The sequence below is a fragment of the Tympanuchus pallidicinctus genome, unplaced genomic scaffold, assembly GCF_026119805.1.
Source record: "Tympanuchus pallidicinctus isolate F22 unplaced genomic scaffold, pur_lepc_1.0 scaffold1, whole genome shotgun sequence".
NCBI lineage: Eukaryota > Metazoa > Chordata > Aves > Galliformes > Phasianidae > Tympanuchus > Tympanuchus pallidicinctus.
The window spans coordinates 82,473,842-82,497,327 of NW_026294618.1; the positions used below are offsets into that span (position 1 = coordinate 82,473,842).

Below are 23,486 nucleotides of genomic sequence, written 5' to 3' on the forward strand. Positions count from 1 at the left end.
CAGAGGCCAGTGTGTGCTGTTGAATGAGGACAAGGAATGCTTATGCTATAAAGGACTTGGCTGGATTCAGAATGGTGTTACCAAAGTTCTTCAAAACTTTCACATTTTCTGTTCTACCTAAACTTGCAGCACCCTGTTCTAGTATTTTATAAGTTATTCTTCTCATCTGTTTCAGACTGCGGCAGGAGCCTGCACAACTGACCCACAAGTGGACTGGAGGGGATGTTCCTGGAGGTAAATATGCTCAATTTTCTCTCTGGTATTTTCATCCATAGATACAGTTGAAAATGTGGGTCACCTGGTTGTGTAGTTACATCCCAAAGAGGATGGGAATGAGGTATATCAGGCAAATGGCTGTGCTGCCACATGTCTAGCAGCTAAATTCTGCTCCTGTCAAACAAACTTCTCTCTGCAGAGAGTAAATATGGAGGTGGGATGCTGAGATTGAGTGTTGCTGGGTAAGGACTTGAGAGAGAGAGTCAGAGTTGGAAGAGAAAGGGAGTGATTTTGTGGTGCTGGATTTTTGTTTGTTTTTCAAATGAGATCCGACTGCTACCAGTAGAGTCCTGTGCCTCAGTCTATTGCTGCAGTTGTGATAATCGAAAGCAGTGTTTAATGCTAGGTAATCCATGTGAGTGCCAATTGGCATGAATGTGCTGAGTGCACCACATGCACATTCAGTGAAGATGTCCCAAATAGATTTGCAAATTACAAAGCAAGCAATGACAGTATGTGCTAGAGTGGATGTGAATTTCAATGTCCACATTAGAATGGAAGAAAACTGCCTGCTTCATGCAGGCAGAAGTATGAATGTTATATATGATAAGCATGTACATGTATACACTCCTTTCTTCACCTGTCTTTTCTCTACTCTGTGCTTCCCCCGTGTCAGGGCCTGACAGATGTAGTGTAAGGGAACACCCTCTATACACACAGACATTATTTGAATGCTAGTGATACAAGTTGCAACGGTACTGTTAAGCTTGCTAATGCTCATTGATGGATAGCTCTGTAGTTTGTTTAGAAAACAGGAAGAATCTGTGCCCTTGTACCAAATAGATAACGATGATAAACTGAACTGCTTTTACCAAGTAGATAAGGAAGTTCTGCTAGAATCAGCTAATTTTGTGAAAGCAAGCATTGTAGGATCAAGGCAAGGAGCTAAATGAGCATGTGTGAAGATAGATTTCAGCCAGTAAACACAGTAGGGAGGAGTGACTTCATCCTAGAGGGTCTCAGAACCACCACCACAAAAAGAGCTTATGTAACCCTGTGTTAATGATTCTGGGGGAAGTACTGAATGTATATGTGCTGCTTGGGAAAGCCTCTGCACATGTAACTCAAGTAATGCAAACAAACTGAAGATATTTTGTACCAGGTAAGCACAATTAGGTGGAAGGATCCATGTGTGCATCCAGCACTGAGAATAAAGAATGCCTGCTTTCATCCCAGCTTGAGTCTTAGAGAGTTCCATGATCAACTGATTTATGATAACAGTAGAGGCAGAGGCTTTTTTCAATATTAACACTGCAAAATCCCAGACAGGTGGATAATGAACATTTAATGTAGTCTCTCTTCTATGCAAAAATGCACACAAATGTATTTTCAGCAGGGTCACATGCCTTCTGACAGTGGGCATCCCAGCACGTTCACATAAAAAAAAAAATTGATTCTTCCTGTATGCTCCATTCCTAGTTTATAGGCATATATCCTAGCTGAAAACCTGCCTGATTTAATCTGAAATCTCCTTTCAGTACCTCTCCTGAATTCTTTCTTGTCTTGTGGCTTGATATTCCTAGTTCAGCCTGAGGTGTGTATACCTACCTGGGCTGCAGCAGCAACGTATGTTGACAATAAGAGGGTTGCAGAACTATTGCTACTCAGTAATTCTGTGCTTTCCCTTTGTAGTATTGGAGGTGATGGCACCCTGGAGACCCGAACCACTTTACCCAGTGAGTGTCCTGAAAAACCAGTGTGAGTAATGGGAAAAGCACAGTATTAGACAGAAAGCATCCCAGTGGATATCCAAAAACATCTGGAAATGATCACACTTCCCTTGCAAACAGTGGGCATCCCCATCTGTTGTGAATGGGAGTAGCTCACTTGGCTCACAGCTGAAACCCAGACTGACCTTCCTAGCTGCAAAGCTAATTCAGCCCCTCTACATTACAGGATCTGCATGAGGCCAGTGCATCCTTTTGACAGAAATTATGAAGAGTAAATGTGCTGTAGGTGGCAGGACTCCATGGCAGATCTGTTCTTTCTTCATTTCATTGTGCTTTCCAATCACCAACTGTAGTGCTCAATGACTGTGGGCAAATGAAGGATTATGAAACAATTAACAGTCTATTTAGAAAAGATCATTGGCAAGGTTGTGATTTCCTGTTGGTTTCTCTCAATGCTTTCAAGCTGCCACATTGCACTCAAAAAATCTAAAAATACCATGCATCTCTTGTCTTAGCATTCTGTGTAACCAGTCCTTGTAGTTGCCATAGAAACCACTGAGTGGTCAGTCTGACCATAAATTAGAGGGGAATGGGTTTGCAGTGGTTCATCTATTTGTATGTGATCCACGCTGTGGAACAGTCTGGCAATACCTGACACTGTTGGTAACAAAAGCCGACATGCTTTGTCTTGTAGCATGAACAATGTGCTTAAGGAAAAATAGAAAATACATTTCATTATGCATGCAGCATTGTAAGTGAGACTTTATAAAGAGGTTTCAGACAGCACTACAGGCACGGTAATAGTAACAGTTTTCAAGCATCATGCTTTGCTGCTGAGGGTTTCACTGAAGCTTATAAACATGAATAGAATTCACTTTCCTGTTCTATGGGTAAATGGTTATGGGACTGCGAGATAGAGAGTTCTCTTTGGAGCATCTGCTCCTGGTACATGAGGGGAAGAAACCACAATTACTCCGGCACTCGCTGTCAGTAATAGCAATTTCCTAGGACCTGGCTGTCATCAGGCCCACTAAGCCCTTGTCCCTGTCCGTCTCCACAGGGAGAAATACTCGTAGTACTGAAGTCTCCAAGGCAGGTGTGTCTACTGCCAGTTGTACCATGGATGGTTATACGTTGTCTTCTCTTTTTAAGATATCTTGAAAAAATTCAACCCAAACCTCTTTGGCTTCTCCACTGGCAACAGTAAGGAAGCAGCTGGATTCAATGCTGCAGAGAGAGGTGCAACTTCACGGTAAGTGTGACTGAAGCCAAGAACGGGCAAAGGGGTAGGAAAGAACTGAGGCACTGACAGATTTGAGATGCATGTTAAGGCTGAGTTAATCATGATGATCTATATGTAATGTGCATGTTTCTGTGGTCTGATTTCTGATTATATTTTTTTTAAAGATGGTATTTTGTGATTTAATTTTATTCTTTTTCTAAATTAGAGACAGAAATAGAAGCATAAATAAGGCATTAGCTCAAATATTCTGTGCAGAAGAAATGAAGGAAGGAGGTTTCTATAAATACCTTTTTCTGCTCAGCCTTCAGTTTTCAGCTTCTTCATTCACTTTCAGTCTGTTTGTAATGAGAGAAAGCTGATGGCCCTCTCAGTTATTCCCTGATTTCTGGGAAATGTGCCTCCAACTAGCAAATAGAAACTCACTGTCACCTAATTGCACTAAAAGCTTTCCTCATTTGCAGCGTAAAGAAAACAAACCGAGTGAGCATGTCGGAAAAAAATTCCATTTTCCTCTTGAAGGAAAACACCAGTCTGTTAAGAACAAAAACGTATGAGTTTGTATTGCACAAGCTGTGCTTTCTCTATGGATATCCATGGAATTTGTTTCCAGGACTTTGTGACCCCTTTAACAGTCATCAAATTTTCTGCAAAAGTGTTTCAGGGAAGCTAGCAAAGCCTGTGTAGCTACTGTTCTGTGAGTGACTTGAGCTCAGTGTGATTCTGGAAGTGCAAATAAACGTGGCCGTGTTTGTGTAGCTGCTGGCAAAATGCAGGACTCAAGCTGCTCACGCACAGTTTCATCTCAGCATATCAGGAGCTCAAGTTTCCAGCTTCCAGAGTCTCAGCACGGTTTGTGCTTTGCTCTATGGATGTTGCATCCTGCACAGACCTGAGCTCTAACCCAGTGGTTCCACTGTATAAAGCAATATCCTCCAGATAAGCTGTAGGAGTTGAAGGCCAGATCAAGAAAGCTGGTTAGGTGCCCAGCTTCTGTATAAACATTACTAGATTTCAAAAGGAATTATGCAGCTAAATTTCTCTGTATATCTGGGCATTAGTGTTTTTTCTCCAAATAAAGTGCACTTAAGCCTACTCTGAGATGGGAAGGATCCATCCCAGTTGACTGCCACTTGGCAGCTGTCCTAGCTGAAACCCTTTTAGATCAGCTTGTTTGTGCAACTGCTGATGCTCTGGTCACTACTCTTCCTTCTGAGGCATCACTTTCTCTGTGTGAATTTCAGCCACTCCTAGCGTTCCCTGAAATGAGGAGTATGAGAGAAAATGATGATGATGAGCTTTCAGAGCATGCATCTAACATCCTTCTGTCCTCTTTCTACAGCAATATGCCAGCCCAAGCAAGTGAACTGGTGGAGCTAATGAGGAGCAGCTCAGTAAGTGGATTGTTCCTAAAAAACAAAGCAGGGACTTCAGATTGCACCTCAATGCTCCCATGGTGCCAGTTCATGGGGCAACGGAATACAGTTCTTTACTGATAGGAGAAAAGTCAGTGTCCTCATCTCTGGTATGTTTTCTGAGATAAGCAACTAAGGAACAGTCACTGTCATCAAGAGATTAAAAGTTACCCATGCAAATTCACCCAGGTAGTGTGCAAACACGAAGGGCAGAAGCTGATGCATCTGGGAGTCATGAGAATAGTAATGGGAAGGAGGAGGAGATCTGGAGGCTCCAGGCAAATCATAGGGCTGTGAGTGAGCAGCAGTATTCAAAGTGGAAAGGCCAAGAACAAAGTTGCTGGAACAGGGACTTAGTGACAAACATCAGCCACATTCTTTGATCTGAGTATGGACTGGGGAATGGCAATACTGGGAAAGGGAGCATGAAATCCTCCCGGGAGATTAGGCTCCCTGAAACAGGAATGAATCATTTGGTCTTGAGGCCAAAGTCCTCAAGGTAGAGTGAATCCCTGCCACATCTCAAGCTTTTAGGGAACTGGTCAGGGATCTAATATTGTGGACCAACCAGCTGTTCCTGCTCCACTGAGGGCTGCAGAGAGCTCTTAACACAGTGGCTAGTGCTGAAGTTTGGGGTGTGGGGGGAAACGTGGGAGAAAGCTAAGGCTGTCTTGCCCCAAGCGTGGTCTGAATTTGTTGTGGTGGTGACTGTCAGTGTGATTTGTTGCTTTGTAGAGTGTCCAGTAAGGAATAAGAGAGCCTGGTGCTCTTTGGCTCAGACTGAATGGGAAAGAAAGGTACTGAATAAGCAGGATTTGTCTAAGCACGCATCCCTGTGTGCCAGCACTCCTGTTGGATGCTGCATACTCACTGCCCTGTCAGTTACTCTGTGCTACCAAATGTTTGGCAGTGAAGGAAGCTGCCGTGGCTCTTCAGTGAAGTACTACACGGCTCTAGATCTGTTTTATTCGTTGCTATTTATGCATCTTTAAAAAGAGGGGGAAAATCCCAGCCATACTTTGGGCAAAGCTTTGGGAGCAAGGCGTTGCTTGAGGAGTGTTCAGACCCGTGGGTGATTCCCAGGCCCTTCCTCTATTTGCGGGATCCTTTCGCAGCTGTTTGTTATGTAAATGCACCGCTCTAAAAATAGCTGCCTTTGATTCCTTTCTTTGTTAGGAACGCTACAAAATGTTTTGCTGAGCTCCAGCTCTCAGCAGCGCCTATTGTGCTCGGTGACGTGGTTGCTGCAGCTGCCCTTATATGAGCTCGGTGAAGTCACCGGCCTCCCGGACTCTGCTATTTTAATCCGTTCTCTTGTCCCTGAGGTGCCTCTCTCCATGCCTACCCGTGGGGCGATGCCTGCCCAGCTGGCAGGATCCCTAGCAGCACACTTCCCCGGCTCTCACCAGCCACTCCAGCAACCCCAGCTCTGTCCCTGCAGTGCCCCAAACCCACTGTTTGATTCAGCACACCTGCTGGCACGTCTCCGTGCTCAGCTGCCCTGATAGTTCTTGTTTGCTGAAGGGGTTTCCTTACAAAAGCCAAGGTGAGCTGCAGCTAGACTAGCAAACAGTTCTCATGTTCCTTCAGATGGATTCTTTTCTCTGATAGGACTTGCTATCAGAGGGGGAATTACTTTACACTAAAAGAGAGGAGATTTAGATTAGATGCTAGGAAGAAATTCTTTACTCAGAGGGTGGTGAAGCAGTGGCACAGGTGCCCAGAGAAGCTATGGTGCCCCATCCTTGGAGATGTCAAGGCCAGGTTGGATGGGGCCCTGGGCATTCTATGATTTTGCTGCCTTAACTCACTGCGCCTCTTTTGGGCTGCTCTGCTGTGCAGCCTTGTACCCCCCTCATTAAATGTTACCCCTGCAAGTGTAAGCAGCAAACACAGAAATCTGTTTATTTTATGTGCCACCAGAATATTAACTTCAAGGAGGACTGGAAGCTGATCACTATCTTCATTGGAAGCAATGACCTGTGTCAGTACTGCTTGGATAAGGTTTGTATCTCTGAAGCAGGCATGCTTGTTTGGGCGCTTGGCAGCAGCCCAGCCCTGGAAATTTAACCTTTCTCTCGCTCCATGTGCCAAAGCTCCTCTTTGTTTAAAAAGCACTTAGGACTACAATTCCTTTCATCTGTGTTGTATAAGAAAGAAGTACACAGCTTTTAATTTTGAGGCACTGCAGGTCTGGAGCACAATTTAAGCAGCAACAATCTGCCCCACACTGAACAGAAGTATAAACCAAAGAGCTCTTCCAACTTGACTGAACAAAGCACTTAAGAAGTGTGGTGTCTTATGTTTGTTGTTACAGGGACACAAATGAACATTTATTCTGGAAAGTGTCTCCATGCAATAATTACTGGATATGTCTCTTTCTTGCTTCAGAATGACACCAAATGAAGTAACATCAGTTCATGGTGAAAAAAGGTGTCACATCTAGCTGTCAGTGTTTACCCCCTCTGAAAAGCACACACTGAAGTCTTGAGGTCTGGCTCATTGAAATAACTGAGGATTGTTCTCTCAGTTTTGGTCTATTTCCTTTAAAGACTAAGTAGAGTCTTTGCCCCAGCGGCTAAACCTCTATAACCACACTCAGAGTTGTTTTGCCTGTGGGTTTTGTTTATTCATCAAGGAAAGATTCAGCCGAGACCTCTTTAATACCTCTAGATTTTCTGTGGAGATTAAGTGAATGTGTCAGTGCTCGTGTTCTTGTGGCACTCTACAACCTGTGCGCGTGGGGCAGTAAACCTCTTGTTCCAAATATATACCTGCCATCAGAAGCAGAAAGGAGAATAGGGACTCCATTGTGAGAATGAAACAGCCAAAACTTCCGGGTTTTTAAAAGAAGACCAATCTTACTTTATTTTAATTACATAGGAAACATATTCAGTGCAAAACTACGTGAAGCACCTCCAGGACACTCTGGATATTTTCTACACAGAGGTAAGCTTTAAAGATACCCTCGCAAACTATGTTCCTGGCAAGTACACTTGTGTTTTTCTCACCTCTGGTAGACTTTCAGTGATTATATTTCATGCAAGATTATCTTCCAAAGAGCTGAGATCATAATGCAGCACTGAGGAGCAGTCGAACAACTGTGTTAGATAATGCCCTGAGAAAATGTACTGTAGTTTCAGGACAACCGAGTTGAGTGGTGTTTTTGCTGTGGATCAAATATATCACAGCATTACTGCCAGTACTGATGGCTGAACCAAGTTTCATTTACCCTAGAGAAAATGGAAATGCCCCAGGGAGTGAAGCAGCATTTCAGCTAGTTTGTACTAGCTGCCAGGAATTTTTTGGCTGACATCCACTATATGTCTCCCTCTCTTTATATATTACCCTTGCTATTGCTTGCAGTCAGTGCGGTTCTGCACTGACTCACTGACCTACGGATGGCACTTTTCTCTCTTTGTAGTGGTATCATGTTCTCTGACTCGCTATGTCTGCTTATTATAACCCCTGCAGCTCCCAAGAGTCTTTATCAACATGGTGGAGATACTCGAGATTTCTGGACTGCGTCAGGTGGCAGCGAGCTCTTCAGAATGCTTTCTGACAGAGTAAGTGAACACTGCAGGGCCTTTAAAAGCCTTTAAAAGCCTTTCTTTTTTGTTACTGTTTGTTTGTTTGTTCTAATCAATCTAAACTGTTGCTACAGTAGGGATAGCCACACTGACCATTCTGAGCTCCTTTTATTGCTGCCTTTACATGAATACACTAGTTCACATTGACTTTCTATTGCTTCTTCCAATACTTCAGCTAAAAGGCATGCACCTGTAGTCTGTGGTCAGTCATTGCCTTCCTTAGCTCTAAGGCAGTATATCACAGCATAAATCACCATGCAGTTGCCTTACTACCGACCTTAGTGCCTGTTATGCCTAGCCATTTGCTGCTCAGCAGCTCAGGCTGATATCCCTGATGCCTCTCCATGCATTCAGTGCTGCATTACCTATTGCATGGGTGGGGCTGCAGAAAGCAAGACCAGGAGCTGCATTTCCCACCAAATGGACGAGGTCAAAAGCGTAACTCCAACAAGACTGTGGGATGTGTTTTATGAAGTACCCATGCCTTCAGGGGAGTTAGTATGGATGTATTTCATATCCATGTAAAGTGGGCGCAAGGCGCTCTAATCTGGCAGAGAAAGTTAAAAGAAAGACCGTTGGTTGGAAGATGATGCCTAATGAATTAAAAAGAAACAGGGCATGGATTTTTAATAATAGAAGTGGTGAACTACTGGAACACACTAGAAGAGATATTAGTGAATCAACTGTCTTGCTTGATGTTTTCATATTAATTCCTTCTTAGAGAATGCATTTCAGTGAAGCACAAGTTACCACTTGATATGAGAGTAAGAGAAGGAAATGTAGTAGTCTGAGGAGTCAGATCACATGAACAATTTATTTTCTAAACTTCTGGATTTCTGAAACTCTCCTGTATGTCAGTATGTAGGGTGATTTTATTCAAAAACATGATATGCTGCTAACATGTGACACAAGCACGTTTGTGTCTGACGTTCAAGACTTGTGAATCCTGCAGCTCTTACTGGCTGTGGCAGGTGTTTAGTGAAAATGAAGTCAATGAGGACTTTTTTTCCTGTTGTATCCATGTCTAAGTAAGCAAGGAAGCTCTCCTGCCTGTAAGCTTTGAGCAGCTGTTCTGAGCTACTTGTACCAGACACATTACTTAAATGCTACTCTAGGTTGGCTTTTAATTTTAGTATTTCTTTCATTGAAGGAATCCTTGTCCATGTTTCCTAAACCCCGAAGAAAATTCTTCTGATCTACAAGAAATTAAGAGAGTCAACAGAGATTTTCAGGTAACAGTTTGATTCTGTAACTAGTCTTCTTCATTTGTGTTTCTTCTTCATCTCTTCCTTCAATCCCCTGTCTCTCACACAAAACCTCAGAACTGAGAGGAGAGACTGGGGAAACAGCTTGGCTACAGTTTAATTAAAATCCTGACCTCCTAGCTGATTATCAGCAATGCAGTCTTTCTGCCTTAATGTTTTGAGTTTAATTGTTTGGGCATTTGGAAAGAAGTTGCTGGTGATGGCTGTTTTGTTGGTGTACATTCATTATAAATGCAATGGGTAGCTCACAGGAGTTGACATGCTACTGCAAGGGTAACAAATTAACTTGCATCAGCAGTTTTGTCATTACTCTTAGCAAAGGAAATGAATTAAACTAACCTGATATTCTTTTTTTTTTTTTTTTTTTCTTTTTTATCATGGGCTGAGAGTTAGTACACAGTTTACTATGGGTCAGCTAATTATCTGAGAGTAACTTTTCATAGTCTCTAGCTTAAGATTCACTCAAGTTTAACAAAGGTTATAAATAGCCAATGGAGCAGAAGATTTTTCTGTCGTTAGTTCTGTGAACGCAGGGATCGCTGTGGGATCACAGTATGTTCTCCAGTCCTCTTGTTCTTTCTATGGCAGTAGGTGTTGTCTGATGGATCTGACAGAGCTCAAAAAATCCATCGTGGAAAACACATTGACTGACCCATGTGGACAATTTTTATTAGGGAAGTGGGACTAGAGCTGTTCTGAGATATAACCAGGACCTTCAGAGTTTATACCCATAAGCTGGAAGGTATTAAGAAGATAGCTTTATTATCTGTATGATAATATGTATGTCTGTAGGCATAGTTTTCAAAAGTAGCAGATGTTTTTCAGTGCTTTTATTTTATTTTACTTCCAGCACACCTTTCTGAAAAATCGAACATGTTCCACATGTTTGTCTTTCCAATCATCTGTCTCTTCTAAAAAATTTGGCCTTGTTCCTTTTTCTAATTCTCTGTATTTTTTTTCTTCTTATGAAGCACAGATTTCTGTAAGATACAAACCACATTTTTTTGGTCAAAGTGAAGCAACTTCACTTTTCCAAATGTCTTTGCTTCTTCACATTTTTCTCACGAAAATCTCTTCCAGATTATCTACTTTGCCATTCTCTTGACCGTTCGATACCATTCAGCTGGATTTGTACTGTTACGCCAACCTACATTGAAAAAATGTAATATGCATGTTTTTACAATAGCCGTTAAATAGTAGATGATCCTTGCAAGTTCTTTTCCTGTTTCCACCCATGCAACTCCCCACAGGCTGAAGCCTTACAGCTGGTCAGCAGTGGTCTGTACGAACAGCGTGAGGACTTTGCAGTTGTTGTGCAGCCGTTTTTCCGAAGCACCATCTTGCCTACGGACAGCGTGAGTCTCCTTTTTCTTTTGCATCTTGCATAGACCACTATCTTGATTTCTCTAAGTTGGCAGAATCCGTGAGGCAAGGACTGTGTTGTTGGTTTTTTTTTGTTTGCATGGCTTAGAGGTCACAGAGTAGAGCCTGCAATAAAAATGACAGAGAAGACAGGAAAAGCTGTGCTGCCTGTGGATCAAAACAGCTTTGGGAAACATTCACAGTGGGCATGCTGCACCTAGGCACCCTTGTGCTTCATCTGAACTACATGTTGTCCCCTTTTGCTTCTGCTGTTGGAGGGCTTGCTTGGCCTTCACCGTGATGTTCTTCTCTGCTTTAGATGCTTTCTCTGCTCTGTTGTTGAATGGCTTCAGGCTTTCTTCACAGGGAGACCAGCATGCCTGACTCGCCTAAGAGTGGAAACAGGAAGCAGCTTTTGAAGCCAAAAGCTGATTCTCCCTTCTTTTATATGGCTCTAACATTATATATGTTCTGTAGTTAAGGATACAAATTCTTGGTATGGATCCTGGTCAGAAGCACTCCGTTTTGCATAATACTCATCTTTCTGTTATAGCATCCTTATTTTGTTTTGCCACTCCAAATAATGGTTACAGTTTTAGTAGTGATAAGGTGTATTTTCCTTAGTACTGATATTTGCCTCTCATGGATAAACCCACGGTTTTTGATATTTTCTGAAATCCAGTACAAATTTGAATATCTGAAAGAATCTGAGTTATGAAAGTTTGGTCAGCAAAGATCAAAGTAAATATTTTTTGTTTTTTTTTTAATCTGTTCTGTTCAAGGTAAAGTACAGATCAATGGCTGGGTCCATATAAGAGCTGTGACTATTGGTACAATGATAAGTCTAGATTTGTTATGGAAATTGCTTTATGAAGTTGAACAGGAGATCTCAAAGTGCAATAATCTGTCAGTAGTTACGAGCGCCTAACTTTGTCTGCAGTGTCAAAAAGTGAACAGATTTCATTTAAGGAAAATCACAGAATCATAAGGGTTGCAAGGGGCCTCTGAGATCATCTAGTCCAACTCCTTGCTAAAGTAGGTTCCCTACAGTACATTTCATGTTTCCTGTTCCTGAGCTCTGTCAGTCAAAGTAAATAAGTTTTTCCCTATATTTGTATGGAACTTCCTATGTTTCAATTTGTGCCCACTGATCCTTCTTCTGTCACTGGGCACTGCTGAAAAGAGCCTGACTCCATCCACATGACTTCCACCTTTTGGATATGTATAAGCATTTGTAAGATCTCTTGACCTTCTCTTGTCCAGGCTGAATAGCCCCAGGGCTCTCAGCCTTTCCTCACATGGGAGATGCTCCAGGTCTCTCATCAGCTTCGTGGTCCTGCACTGGACTCTCTAGAAGTTCCCCATCTTTCTTGAACTGGGGACGCAGAGCTGAATACAGAACTCCAGATGTGGCCTCACCAGGGTAGAATAGAGGGGAAGGATCACCTCGCTCAGCCTACTGGCCACACTGTTTGGAATGCACCCCAGGATACAATTGGCCTTCTTGGCCACAAGGACACACTGCTGGCTTATGGACAACCTGATGTCCTCCAGGACACCCAGTTCCTACTCTGCAGATACCAAACAGTGTGAAGTGGGTATGACAAATACAGTGCACTTTTAGATACAATATGTCAATTCTTAAAATGTGAAATGTATTTGGAAATTTATTTTGCTTTTTATTGCAGAATGGCAAGCCAGATCTGAGCTTCTTTGCTGCAGACTGCTTTCACTTCAGTGAAAAAGGCCATGCTGAGATGGCTATGGCTCTCTGGAATAATATGGTAAGAGACTACAAAGTAGATCCCAATGTGCTTGTTGTAGGAGTCCCAACAAAAGATCATGAGAAAGGATGTTTGTGTGAAACAAAAACAGTAAACAAGAAATGAACCTGTTATGCTAACAGGAGGAGGACTACTGAACTCTGAGATCCTTCTTTGTCTGCATTGCTTGGGAACACAACTGACAGCAGTTTTGTTGCCTTAAACAGTATAACCCTTTGCTTATCATCTTTGCTTATGAGAAAGTCTGAGTGTTTCAACATACTCTGAAGAAAAATTCCTTTCTACTTTGGTAATTAATATGCACTAAGGCAAAAATCAGCCCAGTTAAATATACAGTCCCATATGTTTCCTGAAAAAGCCTGTTGAATGAGCCTACCTTTCCTCATTGACATCTCCTAGCCTCATTATGAAAAGACATGTGATCAATTTCTTTTTTTTTTTTTTTTTTTTTTTTTTTTTTTTTACTACCATTAAAAGTGTTGTATCATCCACTCAAATATCTGAGGCAATTCTGTCAGAGCCACTGAAGCTAATGGAGGTCTGAAGTCACATCTATGATTCCTCTGCTTGCAGTCATGTTCCTTCTGTCATTTTGAAGGAAACAATTTTGAATAGTGCTGGCACAGTGTATAAGAAGCATATGCTAGACTTGATAACTCCAAGGTAACAGTCACTTTTGGAATGATGTTATTTCCCATAGTCGAAAAAAGACTATGGTGCTTTCATGCCACAGCAACATTTCCTCTTCTTGTCTCATTAACACCAGTTCACAAATACATTGTGCCAGCAGAAATGCTGTATCCTGGTTTGTGCAAGAAACGGACATAAATAGAGGAGAAACTATTTTCAGTTTTACTTAAACTTTGAGCAAGATAAGAAACTTACAACATACTCCATAAGGAACTTCAGCACAAGGACTAGGACATCCCGGACAGAAAGCTATACAGTTGCTCTCTGTAACACATGAGCTGTAAGTCCAGGGTTGTGGAAAACAGTGCGTGTGCTTGTGTTATTTATTTGTGCACCCAACAAATCTGCCTATTTTTCAGCTTCACTATGTGGGTCTCCAGATGGTGGCAGCCTAGCAGGCTTCTTTGTGTAGTGGCTCTAACAAGGCTCGCAGTGGTTCAGGACCCCCTGACAAATGTAAATAACATTCAAATAGTGCATGGTTGCAGATCCCAAGAAGAAAAAGAGAAAATATCTGGGCATATGGTAGCCTTAAATTGGGTTTGTTGACATGCGATATTCTTATTAGCCATTACTCATTCCTGAATCATGATCAGTCCTTTGTCTTTGCCACTGGAGTTTATTCTGTCCAGGCTGTCACTCATTTCCCACATATAAGAATATTGACACATCTTTCTACTGCGTACTGGGAATCAGATTCTTAATAATGCAAACTCTTCACTTCCATAGAACTCTGTCAGTTCATGTTGATCAGACTAGTTCCTAGTTAAATCTATTTCTTGTAATACATCCCTTCTTTCCACTCGCTGTCCATGTATGGAGAGGTTGTGCAAGCTTACTGTAAGGCCGTATTGTTTTGCTGTTCCCTGAAGAGCTCAGCAAGAAGTAGGCTTATTGCCAAATGACATGTATTCTCATCAGTCCACACAAAGGGCTAGACTGTGCCTGGCCACTGTGTGGCTATGCAAGGATGGAGACAGCTTAAGGAGCCTCTTCCTCACCCTGATGTTCTCTGCCCTTCCTGCCTCGTGCAAACCAAAGTGTACTCCTACCCTATGAAGCCAGAAAACTCTTCAATCTTAACAGTCTCCTACTGGTCCCAGATCCACCCTATCAGCCTTCTGGCCCACAGACAGTGTGTTTAGCTTGCATTATGCATGTGTGTTTGCTACATGCTACCAGAGGATCTGCATGTGTGTTCCAGAAATTGTCCTGTACACTTATGGACTTGGAGATGCTGTCATCTTTGGAGCTCAGAAGAGAATGCTCCTGAGGTACGCATCGCATAGAGTCAAAGTGAAAAGGACAGGCTATGGAATTCTGCATCTTACTGTCCTTTGCCTGAGCATTATGCCAGACCCCTTGCCAAGTGTTCTGGCACAGAAAGTGTTATGGTTTCCTACAACTAACCAGTCAGGCTGCAGACAGAATGCTACAAGAAATGAGCCACATAGCTTTCAAATAATTACATCAGAACTTGAACTTTTCCCTTCAAATGCAATAAAAGAAGCAAATTCCATCTCCACAACATTAGCAAGAAGGCAGGCCAAACGATTAGGACTCATAGGTGTCCAACAGGACCTTGTTTGACAACCAGTAAAACACTACCCTCTGATTTACTTCTCATCTTCTCTGCACTTCTTACATTTATTTCCTCCTCATATCTTTAACACATGAAGCATCAGCTTCTTTATCTTGTGTTGGTTCATATCTCCCCTTCGATTTTTTTCTGTGTCTATTTTTGTTTTGTATAAGAAACCAGAGAAAGTATTCCCATACTGGAATTTTGTTATCAAGATATTTTCTCCATCTTGTGTTGGTTTTGTCAAGATGTTGTTTCTCTCCACCATGTCACTGACACTTTAGTCACGTGGGACAGTAGCTGTATGTATAGATGGCAGCAGCAGCAACAGCAGTCCTCTGTGCTGTATGCCCAGAAGTGCTGGGTGACAGTTCTGCAGTTTTCTGTGGGCCAGTCCTTAGTTCATTACTTCTGGCATGTCAATACACAGTTGTAAATGCTTCAGTCAACATGACTGATCAAGCTTCTACTTGTTAGCTTAACTATGGTAACGGATGGCATGTGCACTCCTTGCCAACCACGGATGCTGTGCCGTTAGCCTGGATGTATTTTATTTTGCATCTGAAATGGACTCAGAGAGAGCCTATGGTCAGCTCAGCTGACAACTGATAATCTAACAGGCTTTATTTAATTCACTTCTTGCAGTCTTGTGAACTTAGCCTTAGCTAAAACTCCCCAGGCATTTCTTGTCTGAGTGTAGACTGCAAAGGTTAGTATTGTCCCCTCCTGCCTGTGCAACTCCACATCATTTCTGAGCACATTTCTGTCACCATGACACCTAAGCTTCTTTCTTTCAGTACTGTGATTAGTAATGTGACTAACATCTCTCGTGATTTTTTTTTCTTTGTGGTTTATACTGTCATTTGAGATGTCCATGTGGGAGAACTGGGTGTATAGTGCACTACTTTGTTGTAGCAGAATATTTGAAGTATGTGGTAGTCAGAGCTATTTTCTCCTGCACTCCGTGCAAAAGGAGGAAAGGCTTCTCCTGTTGTTTGCTTCTTGAGTTTCTGCAGACGCTGTGTCAGATTCTCAATGTCTTCAGTTCACAAGTGTTAAAATGTTTGGAAACTTTCCTATGATGCACCTTCTCCCACGTTTCTTCATTGCTGCAGGCATCAAAAGGCTGGATAAAAACTTGTAGGCACACAGGAACCTGAGGAGAAAAAAGATCCTCACTGTTTACTATTGCTTTTCCCTTCCTCAGATGGAACCAGTTGGTGAAAAGCAGACTTACAACAACTTTACCTATGACAGATCAAAACTCAAGTGTCCAAACCTTGTAAGTAAAGGCCATACTCTTCTTTAACCACATTTGTTTTCCTCTGTTCTTATTGTTCCTTGTTTTTGTTTGTTTGTTTTTTTTCTCAAGAATATCTTTGTAAAGGTTTTAAATAGCAAAAATATGCTGCTGTTTATTACACTCTGGAAATTCTACAGAAGGTTTAATGCCATAGACCTATCCTTACTGCAGTGGAAAGTCTCTACTTTGAGCTGGTTTTAATGAATGCAGACATTTCCATTTGGTTGTTTGCAGCAAACAGATTTGGAATTGATGCCATCACTTATGTTTCTAAGGTGACTTCTCTTTTTAATTCTAGGAACTTCAGGCAATGGGGCAGGAAACAGTTTGGGCTAAGGCAGAAGGCAGAACAGTTGATTGCCTGTCTAGAAATTGACTCCCCTCTCTGGGAGGGGGGGTGCTATGCTGTCTGAACACCGCTGCAAGGTGTCTCTGGTCAGTAAAACCTTTTGTCTCTCTTTGTAGGAGAAACCCTTTCTTTCCACACTGAGAAACAGTGGATTCAGGAATTCAGCTCTCAACTTGGAGAGGACGGAACCTTCAGTCCCCTACTGGGCTGTCATTGTGGCTGCAGTAGCTGGAGTCCTGGTGGGCTCTTTGCTCCTCTGGGCTGTGTCAAGAAGAAGAGCCAGGAGACACCAGCGTGACATCGATGCAGAAAAGAACATGAAAACAACATCTCTTTAAAACCAATGGAGCAAACATCTGTCTCTGCAGAATTACAAAACAGTTGGACATTCATCAAACTTTTTTTTTAGCCAGGAATTTTTGGGCCCACTGGTATAGATCAGAAAGGCATTGTAGAAAGGCTAGCTTTTGCAGATCAGTGAGGTGGACAATGGAGTTCAAAAAGTTAAAGCTTTTCCATGCTGGGATGTTCTTCTCAGTTTCTTGAATATCACACAGGATTTATTCATGCACCTTTGCACCTTATTTGTCCCTTTTTCCTATAAAACTCTGTGTATAAAATGTAAGATGTTCATGATTGTGACCTGGTGCTCCCCAGTGGTAAGGTGTGATAAAGAAGAAAAGTAGCAATTTCACATGTTAGATTCCAGTAAGACCACTGAGCTGAGCTGATGGTGCTATGGTCATACTGGAACTTTCAGGAAAGTACACAGGAAAGTGCAATGCCAAGGAAACATCCTCTAGCATCTTCTGATCAGCCGTGTAACAGAAGGGTCTGGCTCTTGTGGCACCTGTGACATGTTCAGTTCTCTCAGATTGGAATCAGTGTGGTTGTTCTCTCAGTAAGAATTTGCAAAGCTTTTTCAAACTTCTCAGGAGTTCAGAGTTGATCTTTTCCAGTAGTTAGACATCCCTTGTGTGATACTTGCATATTACATATATTCACAGTAGTCTTGTTTGTCAGTACCTTTATTTCACATGCCAAATACTTTTATTTTTGATTTTATTGAAACTGAAGTGTAGTTTGTAATGGTGTGTCTTTTTTTTTTTTTTTCTTAGATTTCTACATTTCCATTCCAGAAATGCAAACAAGCTGAAAATTAAAACTGTTTCAGAGAAAAAAAGTTTCTTTTTTTGGGTTTCTTAAATCTAGTCATTACACACACATAGAAGGTATTCAGACTTCGTTTTGCTCATTCTTCTGGCCAAGATAAAAAGAGATGGGTAAAATACAGCGTGTGTAGTCAGGAGCTGCAGCTCCACTCATCCCTCCTTTGATCTGCTCTCAAAGGTTGGACTGTTAGTGGTAGGACTGTTGTTTGCATAAATCCTATCCACAGGTGTGTCTGAGCACAGCAGCTATATATGCAGCCCCAAAGAGAGATGTATTTGAAATGCAAAACAGAAGCACCTGTGTCTTATTTCAGTGCGGCTCAGGCATAAGCTCCAGCTGCTCATCTCTGCTGCTCTTCCTGTCCCTGTCTTCAGTGTGCATCTTAACCATCTACCTGATGTCTGAACTGCTGATATTTATTTAGTTTGACTACTGGAAGCAAAAGTAGCCTCATAATGCAAGACATCTACCGTATTCCAGCACGTTCCATAGCATCATTACCTCAGACATATTATAAGGTGTTAGGGATCTGAGCAAATATCCCAGTGGGTCATGAAGGTGACAATCTCTTCTCGTTCCTGTATGTTACTCTCATAAGTCCTCTTCCATTCTGTATAGCCACAAATCATGCAGCCCCTGCCTTCGTAAGGAAGAGAAAGATGCCATTCTCTGTGAAACCTTTCATCAGTACTGGCTAAGTTAAAGGAAACTCAAAATGGAATTTCAGTGCTGATGTATTTTTCAAATGATGTGTGCGTGCATGAAGTGGGGTGAGGTTTTTAGAACATGAGCTAGAGCTGCACCGTTCTCTCATTAGGCTCTCCCAGCCTGGAGTTGGATGCAAATCTGATTTGATTTTCATGCTGGTGCCCCTTGCAAGAATAACTAGAAGATCCCTTCCTTTTGTAGAAGTCTAAATTTTGCTCTGAGCTTCTGAAAGCCAAGACATCAGAGGTGCAGCCAGTTAGAAAGTGAAACAAAAAGAAGGCCCTTACCTCCTCCAGTGTTTTGAAGGACGCTGGTGGAAATTGTTATTGCCTGGGAGCTTGGGTGACTCCAGACTGTACTGCAGATACTCGGTTCCCTGAAGCGTTCGGCTTTGTGAGAAATGCTACCTTTACTGAAGCTTTTGGGAACTGAGCCTGTTGAGCTTAAACTGTATTGGCTCTGTGCTGCTTCAGCAACAGGAGCCTTTTCCTCTAGTTTCTCTGGGTACAGCTTTACTGCATTAGTACAGCAGGAGCACATAGGAGATGGAGCTGGAAACTGTGTGCTCTTCATTTAGCCTGCAGGAATATCTTCTGGCATCATGCTGGTATGGACTGAAGAATGTGATGAACTGCATGGACATTTAAAAATAAGATGAGAAAAAAAAAAGGAAGAATCACGCAGTTTTCAGCTGTTTCACAAGCAAAATAATTTCCTTGAAAATACTGATGCCAAGTGCCCTTTCTGTGTTCATTAAATAGAGGTAGGATTAATTATTAGGTCTGGATCTTTGTCTGACTGGATTCAGTTTAGCATTAAATCAGAATCTGTGCATCCTGTCTGTCAGTTGTCTGTTTTTCCTCTTTCCTTAATAAGACGCCCTTGGTTTCATTGCCCCGTGGCATGTTTCCTCTCTGCACTGCTGGGTGCAGATTGCTTAGTGATGCACAAAGGAAGGGAGGCATAGGAGGAACTTCAAGTCTGTGTGAAAAAAAGCATGAAAAGCATGTCCTAGCCCGGGATTTTGCTTCAGACAGTGTTGATTTCACCTGCTGCTGAAAAGCACCTCGCATGTCTTCTGAAAACTGGCTTAGCTCTTCCACCGAGGGAGAGCTGCAGCTTGGTGCTCATGGACAGTCATTGGCCAAGGGACTGCCCAGTGTGGGTTATTGCTAGGAGAAGTGCTGTGCTGTTGCCTGGCCCTGGAAACTGATCCAGTCTTCAATGGAAGTGACAGAGCCTAATAACTGTTGGCAGTTTGTCTACAGCTGAGGCAGCAGCCGAATTGAACTTCTGTCCTTTTTGTCTACTGATGGAAAAGCCCTGGATTCTTACAGCTCTGTAGTTGTTCATGTTCCCTGTATCTGGGACTTTGGGAACAGAAAGAATGGCCATCCAAGATGTGGCTCACAAATTACTTACAAGGAAACAGGTCTCCTGAGAATCACAGATCTCTAAGCATGATCTCTGAGAACTATCACATTAAAACTATTTCTATTCCCAGTACAGAGTTTGCTCATCCAGACACCTGAATATTATTTCTAGCAGCATTACACTGTATCCAAAAAAGAGGGTGGTGGAAGAAGGGAAAGAAACTGGAATGGTTAACATCACACATGCCGAGCATCTTCCATGTAATCATCAGCAACTGACCCAGATACTACACTACCTTTCACCTGTTGAATTCCTTTCTGAGGGCAGTCATTTTCTCTTACATAGTTTGAAACTCAATGCTATCAACTCATAGCTGAAAGGTGCAATAAAAAAAAAAAAAGCTTACTAGCTCTTTTGGTGAACCTCCCAGCACAAAGCAGAAATTTTTATTGCTCTGTTTTTTGCCCACCAGAGAGAACCCAAAAGAAGACAGAAAGCGCATGGCTTGGGCAACTTGAGCACGTGAATCCAAAGAAATATAGGAGAGCTTATTTAAGAGTTGGGACTCCCTGCTGGCTGGAGGCTAGAGGAAGTTGCCTTATGGCTTTCCATTTCTGTGTAACTACTTTGTGGCTGTCAATCATAACATGATCGTAACTAGATTAATGTATGTGGGTTTTACTGAGAAAATTTCATTAAAGAGCTTTGTAGTGTGTTTTTTTTTTTTGTTTCCTAGTTACAGAGTTTGTAGATGTTGGGTATGGAAATGTGCTCATATCCTCTGTTGGACAGAGTATGGGGTTCATGAATGTGCTTCAGTGGTAGAGTACTTTGCGCTCTCCAGTCTCTCTGCTTCCTCACTAGAAGGTTTTAAGAGCCCCTTTGGATTGACTGTGCTGTGTGCATGTGGCTCAGTGAGAGGCAGGAGAGGACTTCTGCCGTTGATCCACCAGTTGACCCTGTGGTGAGATATTTCAGATGGAGAAACCAGCCACTTCCAAACACCTAACAGTGCTCTCTCATTGCTGTAAAGAGATTATGGACATGAAGGAGAAAAGTGGTCTGTTGCCTTGAAAGCATCCGTGTTATAACTGTCACAGGTTCTTTAAAATTCCTTCTCTCTTAAAAACAAGCTGTGAAGGGAACAAAACTCCTTTTGCTACCATTTGTGTTTGTTAGGTGACTGGAAGCACCACCCGAGGGCCACGATGTGTTGTTTAGGTCGCAATAGGAGATAATCCCCAAAACAAAAGAGCAGCCAAGGCTGCTCAGCAGCTCAACAGCAGCAGGGAAGTTGGGCCTTGGGCATTTCACAGCGGGTGAATGAGACAAAGTGCTTTCAATGCTGTCACATCAGCTCAGGTTTGTAGCCGGAGCCCTCCGCGGCAGTCACAGGCACCAGCCAGCTCAGCAACTCTGCACCTGTCAGGGATTTACACACACTTGACAGGTTGCCCATAGGTGTCTTCTGAAACGCCTTACAGATCAAAGTAAAACACAGGAGCTAGAACCAAGTGGAGAGGATGCAGCTGGGTAGGTTGGACAGTGTGTACCTTGAAAATTCCCAAGCTGGCTTGGCTCTGCTCAGCTCTTTCCTTTCATCAGCAATGGCCAACTTCATTCAAAGTTCATCTGTGTGTAAATACAGCCTCTAGGGCCTGGAGTACAGTAGCTCCTTGATTTCCCAAAGAAAAATTGTGTGACTACACAAATAATATAATAACCCTGAATACATCTTCCAGATCTTCTGGGAATCAGGCCCTGATACACCTGGGCAGTGAATCCCAATGGCGAGGTGCTCGCTGTAAGCAGCAAGATAACACCTCTGGGGATATGTAATAGCAGAACTTCCCGTGTCTAAATGCTTTCTAAGTCCCCAGAGTTGCCAATGAATTCTGAAGAAATCACGTGGCTTTTATTGACTGTGCTTAACAAGATTGAACATCTGTATGCCATCCCTTTCAAAGTCATCTGTGCTACCTTTTTGTGAGTCTGGGTTGAAAATGACACAAATGCTTCTCAGCCCACAGCATAACGTCCATCCACCACACGCTTGTTTTGTGGCACGAGCTGACATTTTCCTGCTGTTGCTGCTGCACAAGTCCAACAACCTCTTCACCTCTCCCCTACCTGAGGCATCCTTCAGTACTGTTGCCAGAAACCTATGGTGTACAGTAGGCAAATGAACCAGCCTGGCAATTAGGACATTCTCCTGGCTGTTACTTATTCTACAGTGAAATACTTGATGCCTTTATTGAAACATCGTCTAAAGTGTCTTACAAATATTTATTAGGGTAATTTGAGTGTCCCAACATTCCTGTGAGGCAGCCTTATTACCCCCCACACCTTCCCTAAGGACGACGAAATGTGTGTGCAGAGAGGTGAAGTGATGTTACCCCAGGCAAGGTGATGAGTCAGTGGCTGAGCAGGAAATTAAACTCAGAAGCCCTGGCTCCACAGACACTGCCCGGTTGTGTAACCACTGCACGACTTATCACTCAATCACCAGCACAGCAGACCGGTCGCTGTGCCAGTTTTATGCCTGGTTTTCCCCTCTTGAATGCAAACTCAGCAAAACAGCAGCAGCCTGTACAAGTAGGGAGGAGCAGTGGGTGCAGCAAGCTCTGCAGCATGCAGGACACCGGGAACAGGGCCTGCCCTGGTGCTCCAGAGCCACGTGGGGACAGCAAACACTCAGAGGGGCCCAGGCTGCGCTTATTACGGGGTGCAATGCTATGGGCTCTGCCTCACCTTGTTCTGGAGTGATCCTGATGTGTTGCTTGGAGCAGGAAGGGTTGGGGCTTTTGGGCATCTGATCTCAGATCTTTTGGTGGAGGTATGTCCTTTGGGACAGAATTTTTATGAAAAAGAGAAGTCCTACTGAGAAGAAATGGTGTTGCTGAAATGGTTTTTTTTCTTGCATTGTTGGTCTTCGTTGGTTTGACTTGAGGTTTTTTCCTTGCTGGAAGAGAAATAATGGGAAAAAATTGACCCAAAGTGAAATTTTCCCTTTTAGAATGTTATTGCAAGGCTATTTAGCTCCTTAAAAGACTGTTTAATTTCAGAACATTCAGAAGCATAGGATGTCTGCCTTTGGATTTATTTTCCAGCTACAACCATACTGTAAAAAATAACACTGATTTGGAACCTTTTGATCTTTTTTTAATATTGCCATTCTGATTTTTGAAGCAGGAACTAACTCCAAGGCATCGGAATGTTCAGAGAGGAAGAAGAGTTTTTTCTTCTGACGGTTGCAGTAAATCCAGACTTTCTACGAGTGCCTGCAAGGCAGCCTCCTGCGCAGCCACCTCCTGCAGTGATCCACATGAGCTGCTGGTGCCACACAGCCCTGCCAGCTCTGAGAGTGACAGCAGACTGAAACCACCCTCATGTGGTGTCATCCACACTGCTCGGCAGCGCCAGCACGTGGCTCTGGCACCACTGCATCCTCAGCCAGCTGCAGCACGAAGCTGTGCAGCAAGGGTTGCAGCCCTTGTGCGACCAAGATCAACACGGTAAAGCGTTCCTCCCTGACACCAACAGAAAAGGGAAAAGAAGTGTCCTTCCACAAGTAAAGCTGCCTCTCAGCATCTTCACCAGCCTGCCCTCAGCTCACAGCCTCCAACAAACTGCTTGCTCCATCCATGAAAAAGGCCATCTGCTCATCCTTCAGCCTGCAGACAGCAGCCTACAGTCAAGAGCTGC

The 23,486-nt window shown here is 42.9% G+C and overlaps 1 protein-coding gene across 1 annotated transcript in view; it reads left to right on the forward strand.

Moving 5' to 3' along the window:
* The window catches only part of PLB1 (phospholipase B1), an 80,691-nt gene extending 62,982 nt beyond the window's left edge, over positions 1–17,709 (forward strand). Inside the window, exons 47-58 of the mRNA XM_052702256.1 lie at positions 176–234; positions 1,909–1,952; positions 3,099–3,198; positions 4,529–4,580; positions 6,525–6,605; positions 7,485–7,550; positions 8,076–8,167; positions 9,342–9,423; positions 10,707–10,811; positions 12,507–12,602; positions 16,082–16,156; positions 16,643–17,709. Of these exons, the coding sequence (XP_052558216.1) occupies positions 176–234; positions 1,909–1,952; positions 3,099–3,198; positions 4,529–4,580; positions 6,525–6,605; positions 7,485–7,550; positions 8,076–8,167; positions 9,342–9,423; positions 10,707–10,811; positions 12,507–12,602; positions 16,082–16,156; positions 16,643–16,864 (1,074 nt within the window). The 3' untranslated portion in view covers positions 16,865–17,709. The remainder of the gene's footprint in view (positions 1–175; positions 235–1,908; positions 1,953–3,098; positions 3,199–4,528; positions 4,581–6,524; positions 6,606–7,484; positions 7,551–8,075; positions 8,168–9,341; positions 9,424–10,706; positions 10,812–12,506; positions 12,603–16,081; positions 16,157–16,642) is intronic.
* Positions 17,710–23,486: the final 5,777 nt, after the last annotated feature.